Source organism: Corythoichthys intestinalis, unplaced genomic scaffold (assembly GCF_030265065.1).
Source record: "Corythoichthys intestinalis isolate RoL2023-P3 unplaced genomic scaffold, ASM3026506v1 HiC_scaffold_23, whole genome shotgun sequence".
Taxonomy (NCBI): domain Eukaryota; kingdom Metazoa; phylum Chordata; class Actinopteri; order Syngnathiformes; family Syngnathidae; genus Corythoichthys; species Corythoichthys intestinalis.
Window position 1 is genome coordinate 3124446 of NW_026651592.1, and position 24994 is coordinate 3149439.

General features: G+C 38.5%; 1 protein-coding gene across 4 annotated transcripts in view; it reads left to right on the forward strand.

The window, feature by feature from the left end:
* The window catches only part of LOC130911149 (nectin-1-like), a 586891-nt gene that overhangs the window by 521775 nt on the left and 40122 nt on the right, over positions 1-24994 (forward strand). The window contains exon 11 of one of the 4 annotated variants that reach the window (XM_057828912.1): positions 1472-1658. The exons of the other annotated variants lie outside the window; for them this stretch is intronic. Within the exon in view, the coding sequence (XP_057684895.1) occupies positions 1472-1615 (144 nt within the window). The 3' untranslated portion in view covers positions 1616-1658. The remainder of the gene's footprint in view (positions 1-1471; positions 1659-24994) is intronic. 4 annotated transcript variants of the gene reach the window in all.

Consider the following 24994-nt stretch of genomic DNA (forward strand, 5'->3'; position numbering starts at 1 on the left):
GAGTTCAAGAAACTATATATATATTCTGTCTATATATTTCTGTCTTCATCCATGTACCCGTTTATAATGCGCACCATGATTTTACAAGTTGATTTTGGGGGGGAAAAAGTGCGCGTTATATTCGGGAAATTACGGTAAGTATTTAAGACTGCCGGTCTCATCAGACCATAGGACATGGTTCCAGTAATCCATATGCTTTGTTGACATGTCTTCAGCAAACTGTTTGCGGGCTTTCTTGTCTACTGTCTTCAGAAGAGGCTTCCTCCTGGGGTAACAACCATGCACACCAATTTGATGTAGAGTGTGGCGTATGGTCTGAGCACTAACAGGCTGACCCCCCCACCTCTTCAATCTCTGCAGCAATGCTGACAGCACTCCTGTAACGAGTCACACGACATTTTGGAGGGAAACTGACAAGCAGTACTCAATTTAGACATTTAGGAATGTACGTAATTTCTAAGGAGTGTACTCACTTTTGTTGCCACGGGGTATAGACATTAATGGCTATATTTTGAGTTATTTTAAGGGGAAAATAAATTAACTCTATTATATAAGCTGCACACAGACTACTTTTCATTGTGTCAAAGTGCAATTTTGTCAGTGTTGTCCCATGAAAAGATATACTTAAATATCTGCAGAAATGTGAGGGGTGTACTAACTTTTGAGATACACTGTATATATGTATTGTCATAAAAGGAACATTTTCCTCTGTTTTTAAATACCATTTTTATGAGCTATTTATGTCGCCAATGCTATTTTTATCAGCACGTGTAGATATTTTTCCCCCCAATGTTGCTAATTTTCTATAGGAAAATTGCACTAATTCGATCTTTTCAATCTTCATTAATAACACCTTAGAACTCTAACATTTCTTGAACGAGATTGTCTAACTGAGTAATGATGTCTGGTGTTTTAATTCTTAAGTCTCTATCTTTTCCTGAAATTGACTGCGTTGGTCACGCAGCTTTTTCTTCACATTAGGTTTTGACGTTACTTGTGTTTATTGACAGGACTTTTCTTCCACTTGTTGTCACTTAAAAGTCACGTTTTTCACTAAGTGGTTACAAATTCACTTCAGCTTACAGGTTGACACCCCAAAAACTGTCAAGAGCCTGAGATGAATAATTTTGCTAATGGGAAAATAATATTTTTGACTTGTCTTAATGGCGTGTTCAGATTTTGAAGGACATATAATCGCTTTCCGAATGAGGCTGCAACAAAATGCAGAAAACGTGAAGCACTGCCAACACTTTCCAAATACACCATATTGATATTCTTGGACCCGGGGGTGGGCATTATGTAAGTTTTTAAAAATACCCACCACACTTGGCTTCAGTGTTTTTTCATCTCATCAGTACGATTCCATTTGTGTCCATTGGCCACGCAATCGGCCGGCACGCGGACCCGGTGCACTTCTTCCTCCGCCTCTTCGGCGGCTCCTCACTCGCATCTCGCCCTTTCTTGTCTCCAGAACTCGGGTCACAAGGACTGCGAGGTCCAGTACGCGGAGCTGGATACTGCAGCCTTGGCCTCCTCCCCCAGCCCGCGAAGCTCGGCTCACTCCGGCCCCGGGGACCTTGTCGAGTATGCAACCATCCAGCCTAGCTCACACTAGCGCATGCCATTATAGGCCTTTCCCCTCAGACTTTGGCCTTCAGGTACACAGACCGATGCACTCCTCCTCCTCCTCTTTTTCTTCCTGTGGCTCGCGCCGACTTCCCTCTTAAATTATACACAGAGTAACCCCCCTCCTCCACCTCCGACCCCGCTGTCCACCTTCTCCTTTGGTGTTGGCCGTCTTCTCTTTTTTTGGAGCTCTGCAGAGAGATGCCTTCAGGCGCTCGTGGCTCAGACGTGCAGTTTGACAGTGAAAGCGGAACCCAAACTAGCCTGTTAAACTAGGCGAGGGCTTGTAAAAATTACCCGGTGGGGTCTTTCCATATTGTGGGTTGAAAATACACGCAGCAATTTTCCAATGAGATCAATTACTCTTGGAATCATTTCATTTAGAGGACAAACTGTCCCCATCTTCCCTCAGAAATAGCACTGGGACTATCATAATGATTCCGTTGCCCTTGCGCCTGGTAATTATATATTTTTTCCAATCACTTACATCACGGCTCATGAAGATATCTAATCATTGATCTAGATTGGAGGAGGCAAACATACAAGTAGTACCATGTTTTGAGAATCACTGCTGTAATATTAATGTGGTAGCAGAGTTGTTTTCGTCAACGATAACAACATTTTTCGTCAACCAACAATTTTTTTCATGACGATGACGATCTAAAAATGTGTCTTGGGAGACTAAAACTTAACGAGACGAATGCCAGTTTTCCGCCGTTGAGACAAGAATGAGATGAAAATATGCCATAGTTTCCGTCATAAGTTCACAATTTGTGACATTTTCATATTGTATGTGTAGTTTCCGCACATCGCAGCAGTGTTTTATCGTGTCAGTCAGGGGTCCTCAAACTTTTTCCTGTGAGGGCCACATAACTTTTTCCTTCTCGGATGAGGGGCCGGGTCAGTTTGTAACAGAAAAAGTGTGACGATTGCAGGAGTGCCTAAATGTAAAAATGTACTGTTTTTCAGAAAGCCATAAATAACCTTTTCTGAATTCTTCCCGGAACAAAAGTCAATAAAATAAAAATAATATAATATAATATAATATAATATAATATAATATAATATAATATAATATAATATAATATAATATAATATAATATATAGGACTGTCAAAATTATCTCGTTAACGGGCGGTAATTATTTTTTTTAGTTAATCACGTTAAAATATTTTACGCATTTAACGCACATGCCCCGCTCAAACAGATTAAAATGACAGCACAGTGTCTTGTCAATTTGTTACTTGTTTTTTTTTTTTTTGGTTTTGTCACCCTCTGCTGGCGCTTGGGTGCAACTGATTTTATGGGTTTCAGCACCATGAGCATTGTGTATGTATTGACATCAACAATGGCTAGCTACTAGTATATTTTTTGTTTAAAAATTTTAAAAAATGTATTAAAACGAAAACATTAAGAGGGGTTTTAATATAACATTTCTATAACTTGTTCTAACATTTATCTTTTAAGAACTACAAGTCTTTCTATCCATGGATCGCTAATAATGTTGATGCCATCTTGTTGATTTATTGTTGTGATAAACAAATACAGTACTTATGTACAGTATGTTGAATGTATATATCCATCTTGTGTCTTATCTTTCCATTCCAACAACAATTTACAGAAAAATATGGCATATTATATAGATGGCTTGAATTGCGATTAATTACGATTAATTAATTTTTAAGCTGTGATTAACTCGATTAAAAATTTTAATCGTTTGACAGTCCAAAATATAATATAATATAATATAATATAATATAATATAATATAATATAATATAATATAATATAATATAATAATAACACTATTAATTAAATAGATAATAATCAAATAACCCTCTCTGGGTTCTTCTCAGAAAAAAAAAGCCAGGAAATAAATAACACAAATAAATAACAAAAAAAATGTTCAGGGGGCCAGACCAAATGTGGAGGTGGGCCGTATTCGGCCCGCGGGCCGTAGTTTGGGGACCCCTGGTGTCAGTCATGTGAGCTGCTGCGCCCCACCACCCCACACCCATGCTTACTCACCGGTGCCCTCCAGGCTCCAGACTTACCTTTTCTGAAACACCTGTCAGGTGCTGCTTGGCAAGTTTTGTTTTCTTATCTTGGCTAGATATGCCATGTTGCTTTAGCCTTTAAAGTCCTATGCTGAGTGATCATTGCACACTAAATGTAACTTGTAGCATTAGCATACTGTTCGCATTAGCATTTAGCGTCGTGGTATCATCTTAAACTCTTGGAAAATTTTCAAATACAGTTCATGGATTCCAGGTGAGTTTAATTAATTGAAAATAATGTATTGTTTTCCCCCTGGGTGTATATTATCATCACGAAGATGGTTATCTTCTTGTAAACTCTACAATTTAATGCTCGTCTGTCAATGTTCAATTGTTGGAAACCTTTTATTTATCTATTCATTCATGGACAAAAACCTTTGAAATTTACATACAAAAACATTTTGAGCAATTGTCGACTAAAACTAGACAAATTTTGTCTGAGATTTTTGTGACTAAAACTAAACGAAGACGAACACATTTTGAAATGGCTAAAATATGACTAAGACTAATAAGTACTTTCAACCAGAAGACTTGGACCAAGACGAGAATTAAAAGGGCTGCCAACAACAACACTGTGGTAAAAACAATTATATTGCACTTAGGAGCAACGAGGAGCGGAAATGAACATCCTCATGCATTTCTAATGAACATATAACACTACAATGAATCCTCAGAGTCCTTTTTCAAGTTGATGAGGTACTGCAACAAATAGAATGATAATAATAATTCAAAAACTATATATAATGATAATTAGCGGTGTAAATCAACAACTTCTTGACGTTACCATATCAATTCTTTGACAACAATACGAAATTTCCTAACATAAAAAAATCTGTCAGAAATCAATTCAATTCTTAGATCAATTTATTACGATACTAGTCACACATAATCGGTTACATTTCACCTATTTGACATTTCTGGCAATTTTGTTGCTAAAACATTTCAGCAATATGAATGAAAACCTTTTATAGTTCTTACAAAACCTCAACTCTAAATGATGACAATTAAGGGTTTATGGGGGTCATTAAGAAATATTAAAAGTCATTAATTGAATTTGGTCAAAATCCAGGCCTTAAAAAGTATTAAAATCATTAAACTAAATATCTGAGGCATAAAAGTTGTCAACTTGATTTCTTAAAAATTGATTTCTTTTTTTACATAATTTATTGGAGTTGTCTGATGTTATCAGGTAGCCGATAATGTGGGTCGATGAAAGCATTTTTAAATGATATCAGAAAATATCGAAAACGGTTTTTCATTATCGGTCTTGGGCCAATTAGCATGTTGTATATTATGTATAATCAGGGGTGAAAGTGGGCCAGAACGGTCAGGAACGCAGTTCCAGTATAAGATTTAGTCCTGGAATGCTGTACACGGTGCTTTGATTCCGAAAATATGACAACTGTCAAAACGCTATGTAAAAAAAAATAATAATAATGATAATAATAATAATAATAATAATTTAAAAAAAAAGGCAAAGCCGCCACACATGCATTTCATCTCCAATAAGAAAACAATCTACCAATATTAGATTTACATATTCAAGTGTTAACAACAAGCATAATAAAGTGCTTATGTAGCGTAATCCGTTTCCACCAATATTTATTATTTATTTAATCCACGGACGGCATGGAGGTTTCCACAGTCTGACGATGAGTCACGTCAATGTGCGAATGCACGCAGCAAAGCATAACGCCAGGACTCATTTATCCGTTCAATTGGCTGACATACTGACATGTGATCAGCAGAAATAGTTAGCTCTGATTGGTTCAAATGTGCGTGTTTTCTGGAACAGCAAAAAAAAAATTTGTTGAAGTAATGCGACAAAAAAAGGAAAATGTAACATAAAATGTATCAAATCTTTAAGAGCAACGAAAGAGTTGAGGAGGCTTATTTATCATATTTAGTTTTATTTGCTCTGATGAGGTGGTTCAGAACATCTTAGCTATCAATGTGCGCTTTGTACTTATATTTGTTTATTTATGTTAGGCTACTTATTCATTTCTTTATGATTTAAAAAAGTGAATGTTTGCGCGACCTTCCAAATATATTCCATTTCACTCTGCATAATATAAGTCATTTGTACTTATTTTTCTGAATGTTACCTATATCTTTATTATTAAAAAAAAAAACAATAAGTAAGTGTTTACATAAACTTCAATTTTAATATACATCCTACGTTCTTAAGTAGTTAAAATTGAGATTTGGCATTTAGTATGTGAGGAAATGAGGGAAAATAAAAATTAGGAGATGGAGGTTGGGGTTATTGCTGTTTTTGTTAACTTTTATTTTGCAAATCATTGAAAAAATATTATTTTGAATGAAAATCAGTTATGGACAGTGTTGTCACAGATTACTTAAAAAAGTAATTTAATTACTGCTTACTGATTACACCTCAAAAAAGTAATCTAGTTACTTTACCGATTACTTTATTATCAAAGTAACTAAGTTACTTTAAAAGTAACTTATCAGTTACTTTTTACCAATTTTTCTCCTTTTGCTGCCTCAACATAAAAATGACAACAAAAATATGTCATCGCATGTAATTGAATTTTTCGCATAAGGCTTTATCTTTGAGTTAGCGGGGGTTTGATTAGTCGATGGAGTTGATTTCAACCACCATTGACTCGCGCTAGCTTAGCCACCCCGGAGCCCTAAAACTAACAAATAACTGACAAACTGCACGGAATTTGTTCAAATCAACCCCCAACGACTAAATAAACCCCCGCTAACTCCAAGATAAAGCCGATTGTCAAAAATTCTGAACTTCCCCTTTAAAATAAAGACCTAGCTGTTAAAATATTGTCTATAAAACTTGTAAAGCAATAAATTTTTCGAGCAGATCATTTGACTAGCACCTAAGACACTAGCTTTTGCTTTGCTAAGCCAAAACTACACCTGTGGAGGCAAGATGGGTATTTAGAATTACTGTAAACCTAAGCTTTCAAACGCAACCAACAACAACTGAGCTTGAACAGTTTTATATATATGTATATGAACAGTATTGGCCAAAAGTTTGGCGACACCTCAAAGGTGGATACTTTGAAGAATGTAGAATATAAAACCTGTTTTCAGTTATTTCACCTTTTTTTGACATTCCACATGTTCGTTCATAGTTTTGATGTATTCAGAGAGGATTTACAATAGTAGTATATAAAACGTAAAAACGTTTAGGCGTGTCCAAACTTTTGACTTTTGTTTCAGTCATCAACATGCTTTGCCCCCAGCCCCACAAAAGTAAAACTCCGCCTATGGTTACAAACACTGACAATAAAATGTGCATAAAGGCTGGTTACAAACTGTAGAAGTGCTGGCTGTCTTGTAACCTGTTTCGAGTTTTGTCGCGTTGTACTGTAATTCCAAGTGCTTCTTTGTTGATTTAGCGACCGACAGTCATTTTCAGCCAGCGTAAAGTTTGCAACGCACAGAGATATTTTTGTCATCTTTACTGGACGGAAATGTGAAGTAATGGCTGTATTTCCAGTGAGCAAAGGCATCCATTTGCGGTATATATCCTGCCTTTCACTGTTAGCCTCGCTACCTCGTCAGAATGCTATGTTGTTGACCGCCGTGGCAGACAGCCTCAAACAGCATCGTAATACACGTGACCCGTTTTTTTTTTTCCCCCGATGAGAAATGCTCTTCGTACATGACTACAGTATTCTTTATTCTACATACATTATGAGGCAAAAACAAAATAACGCACAGGCACTAGGGAAACTTACTTTAATCATATTACTGGCTTGGAAAAATGAACGCGTTAGATTACTCGTTACTGAAGAAAGTAACGAGTTGTAACGCGTTACTGACAACACTGGTTATGGAAATAACTGCGCTTAAACAGTTTTCTTTGCATTTTAGTAGTTTAAGAGGTTTGACCCCCCCCCCCAAATGAAAGAATAAATAAATAAATACATACAATTTCTGGCTCTGTGGTGACCTTCACGACGTGGAGTTCCGGCAAGAAATTCTAGCCACTTTATATTGTATTTTTATTTTAAATTGTCATTTAAGATGACATATCTGTACTATGTGTTGGATTTTAACAAGTAAATTTCCCCCGAAAAATGCGACTTATACTCCGGTGTGACCTATATGTTTTTTTCCCCTCTTCATTGCACATTTTTGGGCTGGTACGACTTATACTCAGGTGCGATTTATAGTCCGAAAAATACGGGTAAGTCTGAACCAGGGTACCCGCGGGTTATTAAAAGTATTTAAAAAAGCATTGAATTTAGTTTTCCATTATTAAAGGTATTAAAAATATTAAATTAGCTGTTGTAAGTCTGGAATTTTTTCACCGTGGCCTTAATTTTCAAGAACATCTCAGTGCAACCTAAATTATATCCGTGACAAAGTTGTTGTTTGTTTTTTTTTTAAATCCATAACGAAGATGACGCATAAAATTTTTACGATGCACTGCACTACAAATCCAAATGCAACTCATGCGTGCCAAACCACCACAACCGGCAAAACGGAGAATCCACCCACCTCTGCATCAGGAATGTGTGGAACGAAAACCTTGCAGGCAGAAGTATTGTGGATTCTGAACATCAAAACAGACCACCATTCATATACTTCAAATGAGTCCATTGGTGATCTGTTTAGGATATTACGTCATTTTTGCTCGGCATCGGCTGTCACAATGTTGGTCATATTGCGTTTTGTTCCAGAGGGAGCGTTCCCAATGTCTTAACTGTCTTTTGTAACAAATTTCAGTTGGCAGAAAAAACGCACATTTTCTTAATGTTTAAATAGTCTACATATTTTTATGATTATAAATGCATTTACACAATGAAATAACAGGGGAAAAGTTTGTTAAACATAATGTTGGTCAAATCGTGTTTTTTTCCGGAGGGAGCATTCCTGACTTCGTAACTGCAGTCAATTTAAGCTCATCAAGACTTTAAGATAGAGGTAAAATCGGGCCTAAAAAATTCAGCCCAACCCGAACTGGTCCGCGGGTATAGCCCGACCCGCGTTTTGTGTGATAACATTTGTGACGATGTCTGCATAAAAGCCTGTCTTTTGTAACGAATTCTCAGTTGGCAGAACAAAAAACCACACATTTTCTTAATGTTTAAATAGACTACATATTTTTATGATCATTATAAATTTATTTACACAACGAAATAAGGCTGGAAAAGTTTGTTAAATATAAATAAACAGGTGTGGTTTTGTGGACTCGCAGAGGGGAAGATTAAAAAGGGCGTATAGGCACGCTCTGGCTCCGCAATGACCATACAGCGCCTTCTTTTTTTTTTTAAATCCAAATTATTTATTCTATAACAAGTATTCCTTAGTTTATCATTCAAATTATTTATTTTATAACAAGTATTCCTTAGTTTATCATTCATACATCGTTAATATATAGTTATTTCAAAAAGTTAGCAAGAAAGAACCCTGGCCCGGCCCGACGTAATGATTGACATTTTAATTTTGGTCATGTTTTCAGTTTAATTTAGCTGTTTCCAGCTTGCTATGTTTATAATTGCGATGTTTGTTTACTGTTTTTCCTCTTACTGCGAAGAGGGAGGAAGTTACATCGGCCGCCGCTATGATATTTAAGTCATCAGCCATCTGCTGTGACCCGGGAATTTAATGCCTGCTTTCACGCACACTGCTTCCCATGTCAGTCGACACGGGAAATTGTTTTCACACACAACTGCTGCACGGTTAAGTCCCGCGATATTCCCGTTGTTTTGGAGTATGTGATAGGGGCTCAAGTTAAATCCAGAAACTTTAGGTCATGCGAAGGCAGTGGACCTGCTTAAACATTTCGGTTTGCCTTTCGAATGAATGTGAATTTCGCCGTTTTAACTCAAGAGTAGCCATGTTCACTGGGGTCTTGCCAGGTGCACTAGCGGCTAGACTGTTACAGAAGATGGCTGGTCTGAGTCCTGTCCTCCTCCTCTTTTTGTCTTATTGTGTGCGTGTGTGTGTTTAAAAAAATTCTGACAGGCTTTATAATGTTACTTTAAATGTGTTTTAATTAGGGCTGTCAAAGTTATCGCGTTAACGCGCGGTAATTATTTTTTTTTAATTAATCACGTTAAAATATTTGACGCAATTAACGCACATGTCCTGCTCAGACAGTATTCTGCCTTTTGTTAAGTTTTACAGCAGGCTTTTTGTGTTGTCTAACAGCGAACTCTTGTGGTCGCTTTGCGACATGATTTATTTTCTTGCCAGTTCACTTTGGCTGCACGACGTCTCGGGCTGACGCCTACGTTGTAATGTTGTGCTTCTATGATCCTTGGACAAGATTTGTCCGTAAGTATGGTTGTTGTAAAGAATGTACATATTATGTTAGTAAGCGAAATATTTTTTGTATGAGACGCATTTTGTTTATGTTTAGTGAACCTGTATAGCGTGCTAAGCTAACGTTGTTGCTAATGCAATGCTTGTGTACTTTTTTTTGTAGTTATATGACGGTGTAAAGAGGACAATGATTTGAGGCCATTTTATTAATAAATCAGATGAAAAAGGAAGAAGTCTGATTATTAAGGCGTCGTTCACTAGCTGTCTAGCTTTGGAAAAAGTAGACGCTTCGGCGTGAGGACAGCATAGACAGATTTAAATGACAGTAGAGTGAAATGCCCACTACAGTCCTTATGTACCGTATGTTGAATGTATATATCCATCTTGTGTCTTATCTTTCCATTCCAACAATTTATTTTACAGAATATATATATAATTTACAGAAAAATATGGCATATTTTATAGATGGTTTGAATTGCGATTAATTGCGATTAATTAATTTTTAAGCTATAATTAACTCGATTAAAAATTTTAATCGTTTGACAGCCCTAGTTTTAATTGTATCTTCACTATACAGTATGTGCATTCTTTTGTCAAACGCACTTAGTAATTGAGGTTAAATTTGATGTTCAGTTCTTTATTTATTTAGTATGATTCAATATGATCTAAATAACGGGTGCAAGAAAAGTATTAATTTTCAGTTGAAATGGCATTAAAAAAGGTCTTAAAAGTCTTGAATTTAGATTTATCAATTCTGGGGGGACCCTGTGAACATAATGAAAATAGTTCAATTAATAATGGTAGGATCATTTCTATCCTTACAACATATGGGGGGGGGGGGCAATCTAAATTACCCACATAACTGAAGTCATTATATTAATGCAAATAAGGTTGCTTATAAGTTGGTGGGGACATTTTGAGCATCCTGAAAAGTTTGTAGTGTTATGCTCCTACCATCCCTAAGCAAACCTACGCCTTTGCAGTAGAGCAGTAAAGTGCTTATGCTACTGTCAACTTTCAATCAGTTGAAGTCGATTTGGATCCTAGATTCAGAGCCCACTGAGCTTTGTCGGCTGAACAGTCTCCAAGACAACCCAGCAACTAAGGGCCAGATGGGTCGAGAGGTTTTGCTGAAACGTCGCAGCGGCAGCAATTCCCTCCTCATTTAAAGGCATTCACTTCCCTTGGGGGGGGGACATGTTTACCCAGGTATTCATGCTGGATATTGATTCCATTATGTTAGCTTTTGTGTGTGTGTGTGTGTGTGTGTGTGTGTGTGTGTGTGTGTGTGTGTGTGTGTGTGTGTGTGTGTGTGTGTGTGTGTGTGTGTGTGTGTGTGTGTGTGTGTGTGTGTGTGTGTGTGTGTGGCTGTAGCGTCGCACTGCTCTCGGTGTGTGAAGCTGGACGCCAGTGCAAACTACAATACTAAACATGTTTTTAAAATCGATACCTAGTATGGGGCAAATTGAGTACTGTTCTGATTCAATGCAGCTTTTGGAGTCGATGTCATTTTATTGAACAGGTGTCCTTAAATCCCGCCGCACAGTGAACCACTCGGACATGTTGCATGGTTGGGCAAATTATTTTCAGGAGTGTCCTACCATCTGTATGACCGGGTTTTGAGCTGCGTAGGAGCAATGGCGTGTGAGCAAGGATACCGGTACGTTGTCATAGTTACTGTACATTAAGGGTGAGAGATAGAGCCTTAAAATTATATCCTAATAATTTTTAGTGCTGTCAAATTTATTGCGTTAACGGGTGGTAATTATTTTTTTAAATTAATCGTGTTAGAATATTTGATGCATTTAACTCATGCGTGGAATGACCCGCTCATGCATTGCCTCAAACAGATTACAATGACGCAGTTTTGTGCACATTGAGAGCTAAGAGGCAGAGAAAGGCGAGTGACACAGGCGTTCATTGGACTGCGCCGTTTATTAGCATAAGCTTCTGCAACTCCTTCACAACAAACATACTGTAAGTATTATTATATTCCTATCTCTCAAAGAAAAATAATATTCACAAAAAGAAAAGCACTTCAAATTGAGGCCCTATTCTCACACAGTTAAACAACAATGCAAAGAGAACTGGCATTCCCAATCAAAATAGCAATGCAAAATACACATGAAACTTACTCAGACTTTGGTCAAACTCTATTCAAACATTTCATTTAGCTCAACAAATACACTGGATGGCAATATTTAGTCACGATATACAAACTATCAGAGGTCTGGTACGTTGTGAAGCCAGCACTCGAATGATGTGGATAGACCAGAAAACAGGGAACTACGGCGTCAGTCGACAGACAAAACACACTAATTGGCTTGATTTCTAAGTAATTTAAAACTCGCCATTGACACCTTGTGATGTATTTCATTCACTACCTTACGTAGTTAAAGACACTGTGGAAGAACGGTAGGGAGCCTGATGTGACATCACCGCTCGGCGACGTCAACAATGGCGAGCTACTAGTTTATTTTTTGATTGAGAATTTTACAAATTTTATTGAAACGAAAACATTAAGTGGGGTTTTAATATAAAATTACTATAACTTGTACTAACATTTTTTTTTTTTTTTAAGAACTACAAGTCTTTCTCTCCATGGTTCCCTTTACCAGAAAGAATGTTAATAATGTTAATGCCATCTTGTGGATTAATTGTTATAATCAGGGGTGCACATAAGTGGTCCGCATGCGCGCATGCGTACCGGACGTAGACAAACGCACTGGCCCTCAACGACTTCCATACGCTTTTGCGTACCGATGGCTGACCACCGTATTTGCGGCGGACACGAGAAAATAACTTCTCAAAATGTCAAAGAGGCAGGCCACACTGAGTAATTACTTCCGTGTTCCCCTACCCCCGTCAAAAGACAGACAGACGACAGAGACGTCACCGGAGCTACCGAAAAAAAGGACTTTTGCTGAAAAGTAGGAGGTACCATGGCTAGAAGCAAATGATGCTCGCACGGAAATGCGATACAAAATGTGCTGTGAGAATCCCAATGTCCCCGATAAGAGCAGCGCATTTTATGTAGGGTCAAAGAATTTCAGCCATCCAAACTTTGAAAAGCACGAAAAAAAACAGAGCATGTGGCAATTAAGCAAACTATCGATGTCAAACAGGACCCCGCTCGCCCTATGGACAAGTGGCGGAATAAAGGTAATGAACAGCGACATGCACTGACAAACGTGTTTTTGCTCGCATTTTACAAAGCTAAACATGCATGTTCAATGAGGTCTTATGAGGAGGACATCCCACTTTTAAAAAGGCTTGGAGTTAATGTGGGAGCCTCATAATGCCCTTTATTTTGAATTGGTGCTTTTTATTTCTTTACATTTCAAAGTAATGGCAATTTTGTTGTGTCAGTTGATGTTAATCAAGCATTAATTGTTAATATAATTAATTAAAGTTAATTGGCTCTAAGTAAAGCTTGTCATAAATTTATCGCATCAGGCGGGTTGGCTCTCAAGCTCAATGAGGACCAAGTCACATCTCCAGGTCCTCCTCTGAGAACCTGGGCAAAAAAATTATGTGCACCCCTGCTTATAATAAACAAATACAGTACTTACAGTGCCTTGCAAAAGTATTCGGCCCCCTTGAACCTTGCAACCTTTCGCCACATTTCAGGCTTCAAACATAAAGATATAAAATTGTAATTTGTTGTCAAGAATCAACAACAAGTGGGACACAATCGTGAAGTGGAACAAAATTTATTGGATAGTTTAAACTTTTTTAACAAATAAAAAACTGAAAAGTGGGGCGTGCAATATTATTCGGCCCCCTTGCGTTAATACTTTGTAGCGCCACCTTTTGCTACCATTACAGCTGCAAGTCGCTTGGGGTATGTTTCTATCAGTTTTGCACATCGAGAGACTGACATTCTTGCCCATTCTTCCTTGCAAAACAGCTCGAGCTCAGTGAGGTTGGATGGAGAGTGTTTGTGAACAGCAGTCTTCAGCTCTTTCCACAGATTCTCGATTGGATTCAGGTCTGGACTTTGACTTGGCCATTCTAACACCTGGATACGTTTATTTTTTAACCATTCCATTGTAGATTTGGCTTTATGTTTTTGGATCATTGTCCTGTTGGAAGATAAATCTCCGTCCCAGTCTCAGGTCTTGTGCAGATACCAACAGGTTTTCTTCCAGAATGTTCCTGTATTTGGCTGCATCCATCTTCCCGTCAATTTTAACCATCTTCCTTGTCCCTGCTGAAGAAAAGCAGGCCCAAACCATGATGCTGCCACCACCATGTTTGACAGTGGGGATGGTGTGTTCAGGGTGATGAGCTGTGTTGCTTTTACGCCAAACATATCGTTTTGCATTATGGCCAAAAAGTTCAATTTTGGTTTCATCTGACCAGAGCACCTTCTTCCACATGTTTGGTGTGTCTCCCAGGTGGCTTGTGGCAAACTTTAAACAAGACTTTTTATGGATATCTTTGAGAAATGGCTTTCTTCTTGCCACTCTTCTATAAAGGCCAGATTTGTGCAGTGTACGACTGATTGTTGTCCTATGGACAGACCCTCCCACCTCAGCTGTAGATCTCTGCAGTTCATCCAGAGTGATCATGGGCCTCTTGGCTGCATCTCTGATCAGTTTTCTCCTTGTTTGAGAAGAAAGTTTGGAAGGACAGCCGGGTCTTGGTAGATTTGCAGTGGTCTGATGCTCCTTCCATTTCAATATGATGGCTTGCACAGTGCTCCTTGAGATGTTTAAAGCTTGGGGAATCTTTTTGTATCCAAATCCGGCTTTAAACTTCTCCACAACAGTATCTCGGACCTGCCTGGTGTGTTCCTTGGTTTTCATAATGCTCTCTGCACTTTAAACAGAACCCTGAGACTATCACAGAGCAGGTGCATTTATACGGAGACTTGATTACACACAGGTGGATTCTATTTACCATCATCGGTCATTTAGGATAACATTGGATCATTCAGAGATCCTCACTGAACTTCTGGAGTGAGTTTGCTGCGCTGAAAGTAAAGGGGCCGAATAATATTGCACGCCCCACTTTTCAGTTTTTTATTTGTTAAAAAAGTTTAAATTATCCAATAAATTTTGTTCCACTTCACGATTGTGTCCCACTTGTTGTTGATTCTTGACAAAAAAATTAAATTTCATATCTTTATGTTTGAAGCCTGAAATGCGGCGAAAGGTTGCAAGATTCAAGGGGGCCGAATACTTTTGCATGGCACTGTATGTACAGTATGTTGAATGTATATATCCGTCTTTTGTCTTATAATAATTGACAGAAAAATTGGGCATATTTTAGCAATGGTTTGAATTGAAATTAATTACGATTAATTAATTTTTAAGCTGTGATTAACTAGATTAAAAATGTTAATCATTTGACAGCCCTATGAAAATTTTATCCTGATATTTCAAGGAAATTGGGTGTGACAATTTTGGGACAATACTGAACAATATGTAATTGTTGCTTCGGGGGGAATAGGCACAATACAAGGGTAACTCCATTTACCATTACCATTTAACCCAAGGGTGTCCAAACTTTTTGCAAAGGGGGCCAGATCTGATATGGTAGAAATGTGGGGGGCCGACCTTGGCTGACGTCCTTTACGCAGAACAATATATTTAAGCAAATTTTAGCAAGCCATTCTGGGTGTTACATTTGCTTTATTTATTCATTTTTTAATTAATTAATAATTAATAATTTTAACAATCTTGCAACTAGCCTTTGTGGCGTTCTCTTTCGACTCTCGGGCTCTTGCAAAATACTGCTGTTGTGAAGTTGAACTAGCTTCAATTTCTCGTTGCATATCTTCCCTGTAATCTTGTCGTACATGCCAGCGTGTCTTGTTTGGTAATATCGCTTCACATTGAACTCTTTAAAAACAGCGACTGCCTTTTTTGCAACTGAGGCAGACACAGTTGTTGAATATTTTAGTGAAGAAATAGTCCAATTTCCACCTATCCTTGTAGCGTCAGCCATCGCAGTCAACTTTCTTTTTTTTGTTGATTGTCGCCATTTTAGAAAATAGGAAGTAAAGGGTCACACGGGGTGATGTTGCTCAGAGTGCTGCTACCTTTTAGTGGGTAAATGAGGAGCAGTATTTAGTGTGTATGCTACTTCATATGCTGGTAGCAGTACTGCTGACCAATTTATCAAGTCTGTGTGCGGGCCAAGCGTTATTGATTTTATGACAGAGGCTGGGGGCCGGATGAAATTTGACCACGGGCCGCATTTGGCCCCCGGGCCGGACTTTGGACATGTCTGATTTAACCAGAAGACGACAAGGTGAATACTACTGCAGGAGACAGCAGACAGGAGAAAGTAGCGTTCCTGCATCTGACCCAAAATAACCAAGTTTTAAATGGATTTTTTTCATATCGGCCAGTCAGATGAAAGCAAAAATTAATAAAGGCCGATACAGATATACATCAAATTTCCAAATATCGGCACCAATAATTTGCCCGGCCGATAATGGATCTATCTCTTGTGAATACGCCATCACAACACGACAAGAAGCAACACGCTAGTTGACGCTATCTAACTAACAATACTGGCTCACAGCTAACATATCCATGGTTTGGAGAATACTTGCAAATTGAACACATGTTGGCTGTGAGCCGGTGGTGTTAGCAATTTGGACACCACCAACGTTTGGAAGTATTGGCTCCTTTTCTGGCTCAGCAGGTGTCCTTTCCCCCCCAAAAAGCTGTCTAAAAATATCTCTTTTTTTAGTCATCTTCGCTAACGTGTGGGCTTATTATTTCAGGAAAGAAATGTGATATGCCTATGGCACTATCGAGGACAAGCGCACAGATATATATATAAAAAAAATAATAATAATGAATTAAATAATATCTGATAGCAAAAAAAAATAATAAATTGAATATGTTTTTACATGAATGTGATCGCCATTTTAATGAATTAATGACACATTTAATAACAAATGTTTGCATTTAAATCCGTGGCACTTTTTTCCCCCCATACCACAGAACTTTGAAATTATTAATTCCATATTTAATGGTGTATGTATTTAATTAACCTTGGCACTTTTAGGCAAGGCAAATCACAGCACAATCACAAAATCACAAAAGCACAATTTAACCCAAGGTAAAAGTGGTTCACATCACATGAAAATAAGCAAGACAATTTTAGTCTCCCATACACTTTGTACAAATTTCTCTAAAATTGGAGGGGGGTTAAATTTAACTGAAACTAATCCACAGCTGGCTGAATACTGAAAATATTTCAAAACAACAGCCTGACTAATGATGCAGTATAATTTTGCTTTAGCACTAAGTCATATAAGCTCTATGTAAATAACCGCTAGCTTGCAGTTGCGCTAAGTCTACGTGCTTATGCTGTTGAAAAAAATCATCACAACAAACCTCTGTTTTTCTTCACATCTTTGCTGTCTTCTTTCTTTTTCTTCTGACCCGAAGGGCTTTTTTCTTTTCATGAAGTTGACTTGTCACCGTAACGTCGCTCAATATACCCTACCCACCGACGTCACAAAACCACGTGCTCGCTGTATGGTTCCGCCCACTTGTCCGTCATTTTGTCTCTGTATTAGCATTGGTTTCAATTGATCGAGGAATTTAAAATGCATTTCATGGAAGACCCGGTACTTTCTGATGCCGTAAACTCACTGGATGTGTTGCATAAAAGGCGTTATGTGGAAAAGCTTCGTTCTATACAGTCGCCAGATCCATATTTGATGCCTAAATCGATGATTTTTGACCGGCTGCCTTCGCCGTCTCTGCCTGACCCTGATATTTACAACTATCTTGTCCACACAAAATCAGCCTATTCTCACGAAAGTTTGAAAAACTTTAAGAGCTTGGAGGCTTATAAATGCTACGTTGCTGGTTGGGTGAAACAGGTCCTCGTACACGAAAATTCGGCAGGAATCTTGTGCTCGGAAGGTGAGTTATGAAATTTTCAATTCAAAATCTTTTGTTCTTGCTAACATCCACTGTCAAGTCTAATGTATTTCATGTCATTTGTCAATGGAGCTAGGGCTTTTAATGTTTATATGGATTAGCGATAGCACTCTCACTACATACATACGTGTATGTTGTCGGCGATTAGCCTAGCAATGATCTTAATTGTGGTTGTCAGCCCAAAACCCTCTAAATATATATTAAATGCATCTTACCAGATATAAAATGACTACTACATAATCTGTGGTAATCGTTTGGAGCCCAGTTTTCTCGTCGAATTGCAGCAGCCCATCTCGCTCTCTCCTCTCCGTGTCTCTCGGAATCCGGTAGAACTTCAAGTCTCTCCGTCTATCTTCTCTGTTATTGCAACCGAGCGCCACACACGCCTTCACCATTTTGATTATTAATGTTAACGAGCAGAAAAACACGCCGTAAATAGGAGGAATGTACATAGCCGTAACAGGTCAACACAATGTGTTGACGGACAAGTGGGCGGCACCAGGCAGGAGGGCGGAGTTGTGACGTCACGTGGGTAGGGTCTATTGCGGAGGCTAAAAATAGCACCTTCAGGTAGCTCGCTGGTCTGCTGGGTGGTGAGAATAGGGTCCGTGGTGAACTTATCGCATCACAGGAAAAAGTTAAACAGGCAGAAGGCACACTAGAAAAATGATTTCATTATTATTTAAAGAACTATTATGAACGGTTTTGTTGTTCTTTTGTTTTATTGTTTTGTATAATTTTTTGAAAACTTCTTTAATCAAATATTATTTTAATATTTTTCTTGACGCCTTTCTGGACGCTGGTGCGCCCTTAGGCGGTTGCTTAAATTGCCTTATGGGTGGCACGGGTCTGGGTAGGCAATATCTGCTCTCAAGGGCGTACCACCAACGACTGTATGTTTGGACATTTCAGACCATTACATCATTAGGCTAATGATTGCTGCCAGCCGTTCAAGTCAAAGTGGATGGGCTGTCTATCCCCAAAAATGGAAGCTTATGAGTTAAAATATCCTGTGCTAGATTTTAAATATGTCGACAAGCAAACCCCTTGGCGAGTTGAATAAAGAGTTGCAAGTCTATCTCCCCTCGTGTTCAGTCAGCAGCTCAGGAAGTGATGACGCCGCAGCCATGCCAGCAACATGAAAGTTCTCGTGGGAGTCTCCTATCGACATTCTCACTCCGGCCCCGGGTTACATCGCTCGATAAAACCATCGCTGGATTCCCGATTCAACTTCTCATTCATTCAACTCGACATCACACAAATTCCAATAAATGCTTTTGTGTTTCTGCTTTTTGGGGTCTGGAATAATCTATGAAATGAATCAGCTGCCTGTTAATCACTGACTGATTGGGTGTGTATTTTTTAAGTGTCGCTTTGACAGACTTATTACATTATCAGATGTTTAGGGGCCGCAGTACTTCAAACTACTACAAAATGACTTCAAGGTGAGCCAGATTTCATTTAGATTAGCGGCTCGGTTCAAATGTATGTGCTTGATAAAGTTCCCCTCGGTCTCCCTGTTTGCTCAGAGTTGGATAGAACTTTAATTGGAGTGGGGAAAAGAGGAAGGACCTGATAGGTGATCTCCAAAAAAGACGACATTCTAGGGGATGGATTTTGGCAAAGTTTTTTTTTTTTTTTTTTTTGACATCAAAATGGAATCGAGTTGATGGAGTGTATTACTCTGAATATCAACAGGCTGCATAGAAATGCATTGTATCAGCTGGGCTAGCTAAATCTTCCCCAGGTGGGTATTCAGGAGGTGCGCAGAGGTTTTAAAAGGTATTAAAAAGTTGTAAATGAAAATGGTGAAAATTAATGCCATTAAAAGGTATTGAAAGTTATTTAAATGAAAGTCCAGTGGACATTCAAATTTATGTGTGGCTGTATCAAGCGTTCATTTGTAGTTTCATGACTCTTGGAATCAGTGTAGGAATGGAAGAAAGGTGAGGGAATATATTAAAAGTGATTGAAATCAGTGTAGGAATTGAAGAAAGGTGAGGGAAAATATTAAAAGTCATTGCATATCATAGGCAGAAAAGTGGGTTTAGTGGTTGTCTATGTTAGACGTTAAGGTTCAGGTTTGAATCTCAACTTTAGCGTTTCTTTTTGACAAAGCCTGGCAAAGAAGCCTGACTTTCGCCATGGTTCAAAATCGAAGCTAGAGGTGGGTTGAACAAGCACAGACTGAATCAGAAAGAACCAATCACTATGGCTGCCAGCCGGGAACCTGGTAGGTAGGTGGGTCCCACACGTCTTTCTATGGCATGGCTCCCGAGGCATGGCCTCCTCTCTGCCTGGGCTGCCAGCCGTGGGAGTGGGGGGAGGTCGGGGCTCTGGTCTCGCGTCGCCCTGTGGCGGCTCCTCGTCGTTCTCTTCTCTAACTGGGTATCCGCCCTGTGCTCCGCCGCGGATCGCTGGCTAGGCGGCGGAGTATCGGCTGGATGTTGCCTGCTACGGCGGGGGACCCTGCCCTGCCCTTGGCTTGCTGGGCCGCTGGGAGCCCCGTGGTGTGCCGTGTCAGCTGGAGGGCTGCGGCGGCGGCTCGTGGCCCCGGTGGGCGGACGGGATTGGGGACGGGCGTGGGGTTGGTGGTGCATCCCCTTTTGCCATCCCGGTAGATGGGCGTGCGGGTGGCCCAGGGGTGGGCTGCGCTGCCCCCCCCCCAGGCTGGCTGGGTGGGGGCCGTGGCCCTGTGTCGGCGCTCGCGTGGCATCTCCGCTCGTCTGTGTGCCTGCTGCGTGCCCGGCGGGGCTCGCGTGCAGCTGGATGTTATTGGGCACGCTCGGGCAGGGGGTCCCGAGATTGGCGATGGGCCGGCGTAGGGTCGGTCGCCAACGTGCTTACACTCACAAGGGATTCACATGATTACTGGGTTCTAGATCACAGAGATGATTTGTGTACACTCTACCAGGGTACCCGTGGGTTATTAAAAGTATTAAAAAAGCATTGAATTTAGTTTTCTATTATTAAAGGTATTAAAAGTATTAAATTAGCTGTCGTAAGTCTAAAATTTTTTCAGTGTTTTTAATTTTTTAAGAACATCTCAGTGCAACCTAAATTATATCCGTGACGAAGTTTTTTTTTTTTTTTAATCCATAACGAAGATGACGCGTAGAATTTTTATGATGCACTGCACCTCGTGCGTGCGCGCCGTTAGCATCATTAGCATCAACATCATAACTATTCAATTCAATTCAATTCAATTTTATTTGTATAGCCCTCAATCACAACAGAGGTCTCAAAGGGCTTTACAGAGGCAATATGATACACAATTAGAAATGATGATGATGATGATGATGAAACTTTTTTATTTCGAGCATGCACACACAAAAGAAACAAAAAAACATACAATATAATTCAACAAAAATAATTGTACTCGAAAGGGAGTGGGAAGAAGAAAAAAACTTATTTTGTCCCACCCCTGATCTCATTGTCCAGCATCCTTACTTGTGGGATACTCATGTCCACACAATGAAAAGAAGAAAAAGGAAAAACAGACAAAAACAACTAAACCAACAGACAACCAACTAATGTTGGCTCATTCCCAAAAATTACAATATTTACACCAACTGACATAAACAGCAACACACATTGTCAGCAAATGTCATTATATTGTGACCAGACCATATTTTTATACAGCGATTTAAATTTTTGCATATTCTGACACTGCTTGAAATGATTGTCTAAATTGTTCCAGAGTTTCAATCCACATACAGACACACGAAAACGTTTGCAAGTGGTTCGAAATCTTGGCAACATAAAATCTCCAGAGCCTCGCAGACTATGGATATTCTCACGAACCTTAAATAGGTTTTGTAAATTTTGGGGCAGTAATTCATTTTTTGCTTTAAATAGCATTATAGCTGTATGATAGTTTACAAGATCTTTGATTTTTAATAGTTTTGAGAGAGCAAATAAACGGTGGGTGTGATCGAGAAATCCAACCTTATGTATGATTCGTACCGCACGTTTCTGCAATGGGACTAATGAATTGATGGTAGATTTGTAAGTGTTTCCCCACACTTCAATACAATATGTGAAATATGGGAGCACTAGAGAACAGTACAAAGTGCGGAGTGCACTGTCATCAAGGTATGATTTCACTTTGTTTATTAGTGACAGGCTTTTGGAGATCTTGGTTTTGATGTGTCTGATGTGGGGTTTCCACGATAATTTACTATCTACAATAACTCCTAGAAATTTGAATTCATTTACATTCCCGATTGGGACCCCATCAATCTTTATTCGTAGTTCTGCGTTATATTTTAGGTTACTAAATATCATTACCTTTGTCTTATTTAAGTTAAGTGATAATTTATTTATATCCATCCACCTCTTTAATTTACTTAATTCCTCATTAACGGTAGTTACCAATTCATTTTGGTTTTCACTACTATAGAATATGTTTGTGTCATCTGCAAAAAGTATAAATTTCAATAACTGAGATACAGTATATATATCGTTGATATAAATATTAAATAATTTTGGTCCCAAAACAGACCCCTGAGGGACCCCATGAGAGATACTGAGATGTTCTGATGACCATTTCCCCATTTTCACATATTGTACCCTTCCTGTTAAATAACTTCTCAACCACTCCCCAGCAACCCCCCTGATACCATACAGATGTAGTTTCTTGAGTAAAATTGTGTGATCAATTGTGTCAAAAGCTTTCTTTAGATCAATAAAAATTCCAACTGCATGTTTTTTTTCATCCAATGCATTTGTGATTTCTTCTACTGCATCTGTAATTGCCATTGAGGTGGTTGTTTTTGTTCTAAATCCATACTGGCCCTGGTTAATTATGTTATGTTTATCAAGAAAATTATTAAATCGGCAGGTAAATAGTTTTTCCAAGACTTTAGAAAATTGTGGTAATAGTGATATCGGTCTATAATTTGTGTAACTGTGTTTACTGTCATTTTTGTGTATTGGAATTACTTTAGCAATTTTCATTTTGTTTGGAAATTGACCCGATTGAAATGATAAATTACAAATATAAGTGAGGGGCGTTGCTATACTATGTATAACTTTTTTAACAATAAACATGTCAATATCGTGACAGTCGGTGGACAGCTTGCTCTTGCACTTCAATGCAGTATTTATCACCTCCTGCTCACTGGTGGCATAGAGAAAGATTGAATTCTGATTCCGTTTAATTCTTTTATAATAGTGGTCGGGGTCCTGGTCCGGAATACCTGCAGCCAATTCTGAACCGATTTTTACAAAGAAACTATTAAAGCTGTTAACAACTTTTTTCATATCATAATTTATACCATTCTTTTCAATGAAGTGGTCAGGATATGTTGCCTTGGTAGATCCTTGTTTGATTAATTTGTTCAATATGTTCCATGTGCCTTTTATATTATTTTTATTTTCATATAATTGTTTGTTGTAGTTTAGCTTTTTACTAGTTCTTATTATAGCTGTTAATTTGTTCTTATAAATCTTATATTTCAGTTCAACTTCTTTGGTTTTTAACTTGATAAACAACTTGTATAAATAATTTTTCTTTTTGCAGGCGTTGATTATTCCTTTTGTCAACCAAGGGCATTTGAATTCCCTTTTCTTTGTACTGCTTCCTTCAACAGGACAGTGCGTATTATAAAGAGAAGTAAATTTCTCTAGGAACTTATCATATGCACTGTCCACATTTGATTCCCTAAATACAGTAGTCCAATCCTGGACCATCAAACTGTTATTGAATGCGTTAATATTTTCTTCGCTTCTTTTCCGTTGATATACCACTTCACTATCCTTACTTTTCCAGATATCACAATCAAATAAGGTAAAAACCGGTAAATGATCTGTAATATCACATATGAGCAAGCCACTGACTATCTGATTTCCCAAGTTGTTAGTAAAGATATTGTCGATAATTGTAGCACTGTGTGATGTAATCCTACTTGGTTTAGTTATTGTTGGGTAAAGAGACATACTATACATTGTATCCAAAAAATCGTCTATTGCTGCCAGTTTGCTTGGATTTAATAAATCAATATTAAAATCTCCACAGATGAATAATGTTTTTTGCTTAATAGTGGAAAACAATTGGCCCATCCATTCAGTGAAGGATTCAATACATGAACCCGGTGATCGATAGATACAGCTGACAATTATATTTTTCTTTTTTTCATTGTAGATCTCTATTGTCAAACATTCCATGCACCCATCCAGTGTTCTTGACATATCTGTTAATACCATACATTTAATTGATTTATGTATATATAGGGCAACTCCACCACCAGTTTTCTTTTCTCTATTTATGTATTTTAATTCATAATCATCCATAAGAAAATCAATACCTTTATCAATATTAAACCACGTTTCTGTGATAGCAATTATGCTGAAGGGGTGTGTAAATTGTTGCAGATAGTCTTTGATAGAGCTGAAATTTTTGTACATGCTTCTGCTGTTGAAATGTATAATTGACAGTTTGCCCATTGAGTTGATATGATTTTCATACAGATGCCGTGTAAAATAATTACAATTGGTAACAGTAGAAGAAAAAAAATGATTGTCAGGATCAATTTCTATATTAGGGTCTGTTATGTTGGACTCGTTGGATTCAAAGGCCTCAAGTTCTATTTGTTTGTGCTGAAGGGTTCGCAGTAGTGTATCAATATCGCTCTTATTCCTGAGTAGAGTTCGTGTGTTTGATGTATCGTTCATAGTCAATGTATGCAGAGATGGTACCTGGTCTTGATAGGTATCAGTACTTTTCAAGCTCTTCAATATCTCGCACCATCAGCACTTTTGCTTCCTCAGGCGTTCCGTTCAATTTAATGTATATTTTACAATTGACTACCCACGTGTGTTGAATTTTGCGTTGCTTTTTAAGATATCTTGCCTTTTTGGCGATATCAGCATTCTTCCGTGTTAAGTGATCGTTCATATATACGTCGGTACCTTTTAACTTGCGACCTTGTTTCAGCAGCATTGTCTTGTTTTTTTGACTGATAAATCTCATGATGATGGCTGGCAGTCTGTCATTCCTCATCGGCAACGAGTGGCACGCTTCGATGTGCTCCAAGTCCAACGTTATTCCCTTGCTCCGAAGGTAAGATGCCACTTGTTGCTCCACCGAGTTTTCCTCCTGCTGGCTGGGTTCCACGTCCGTGGCCACCGCACGC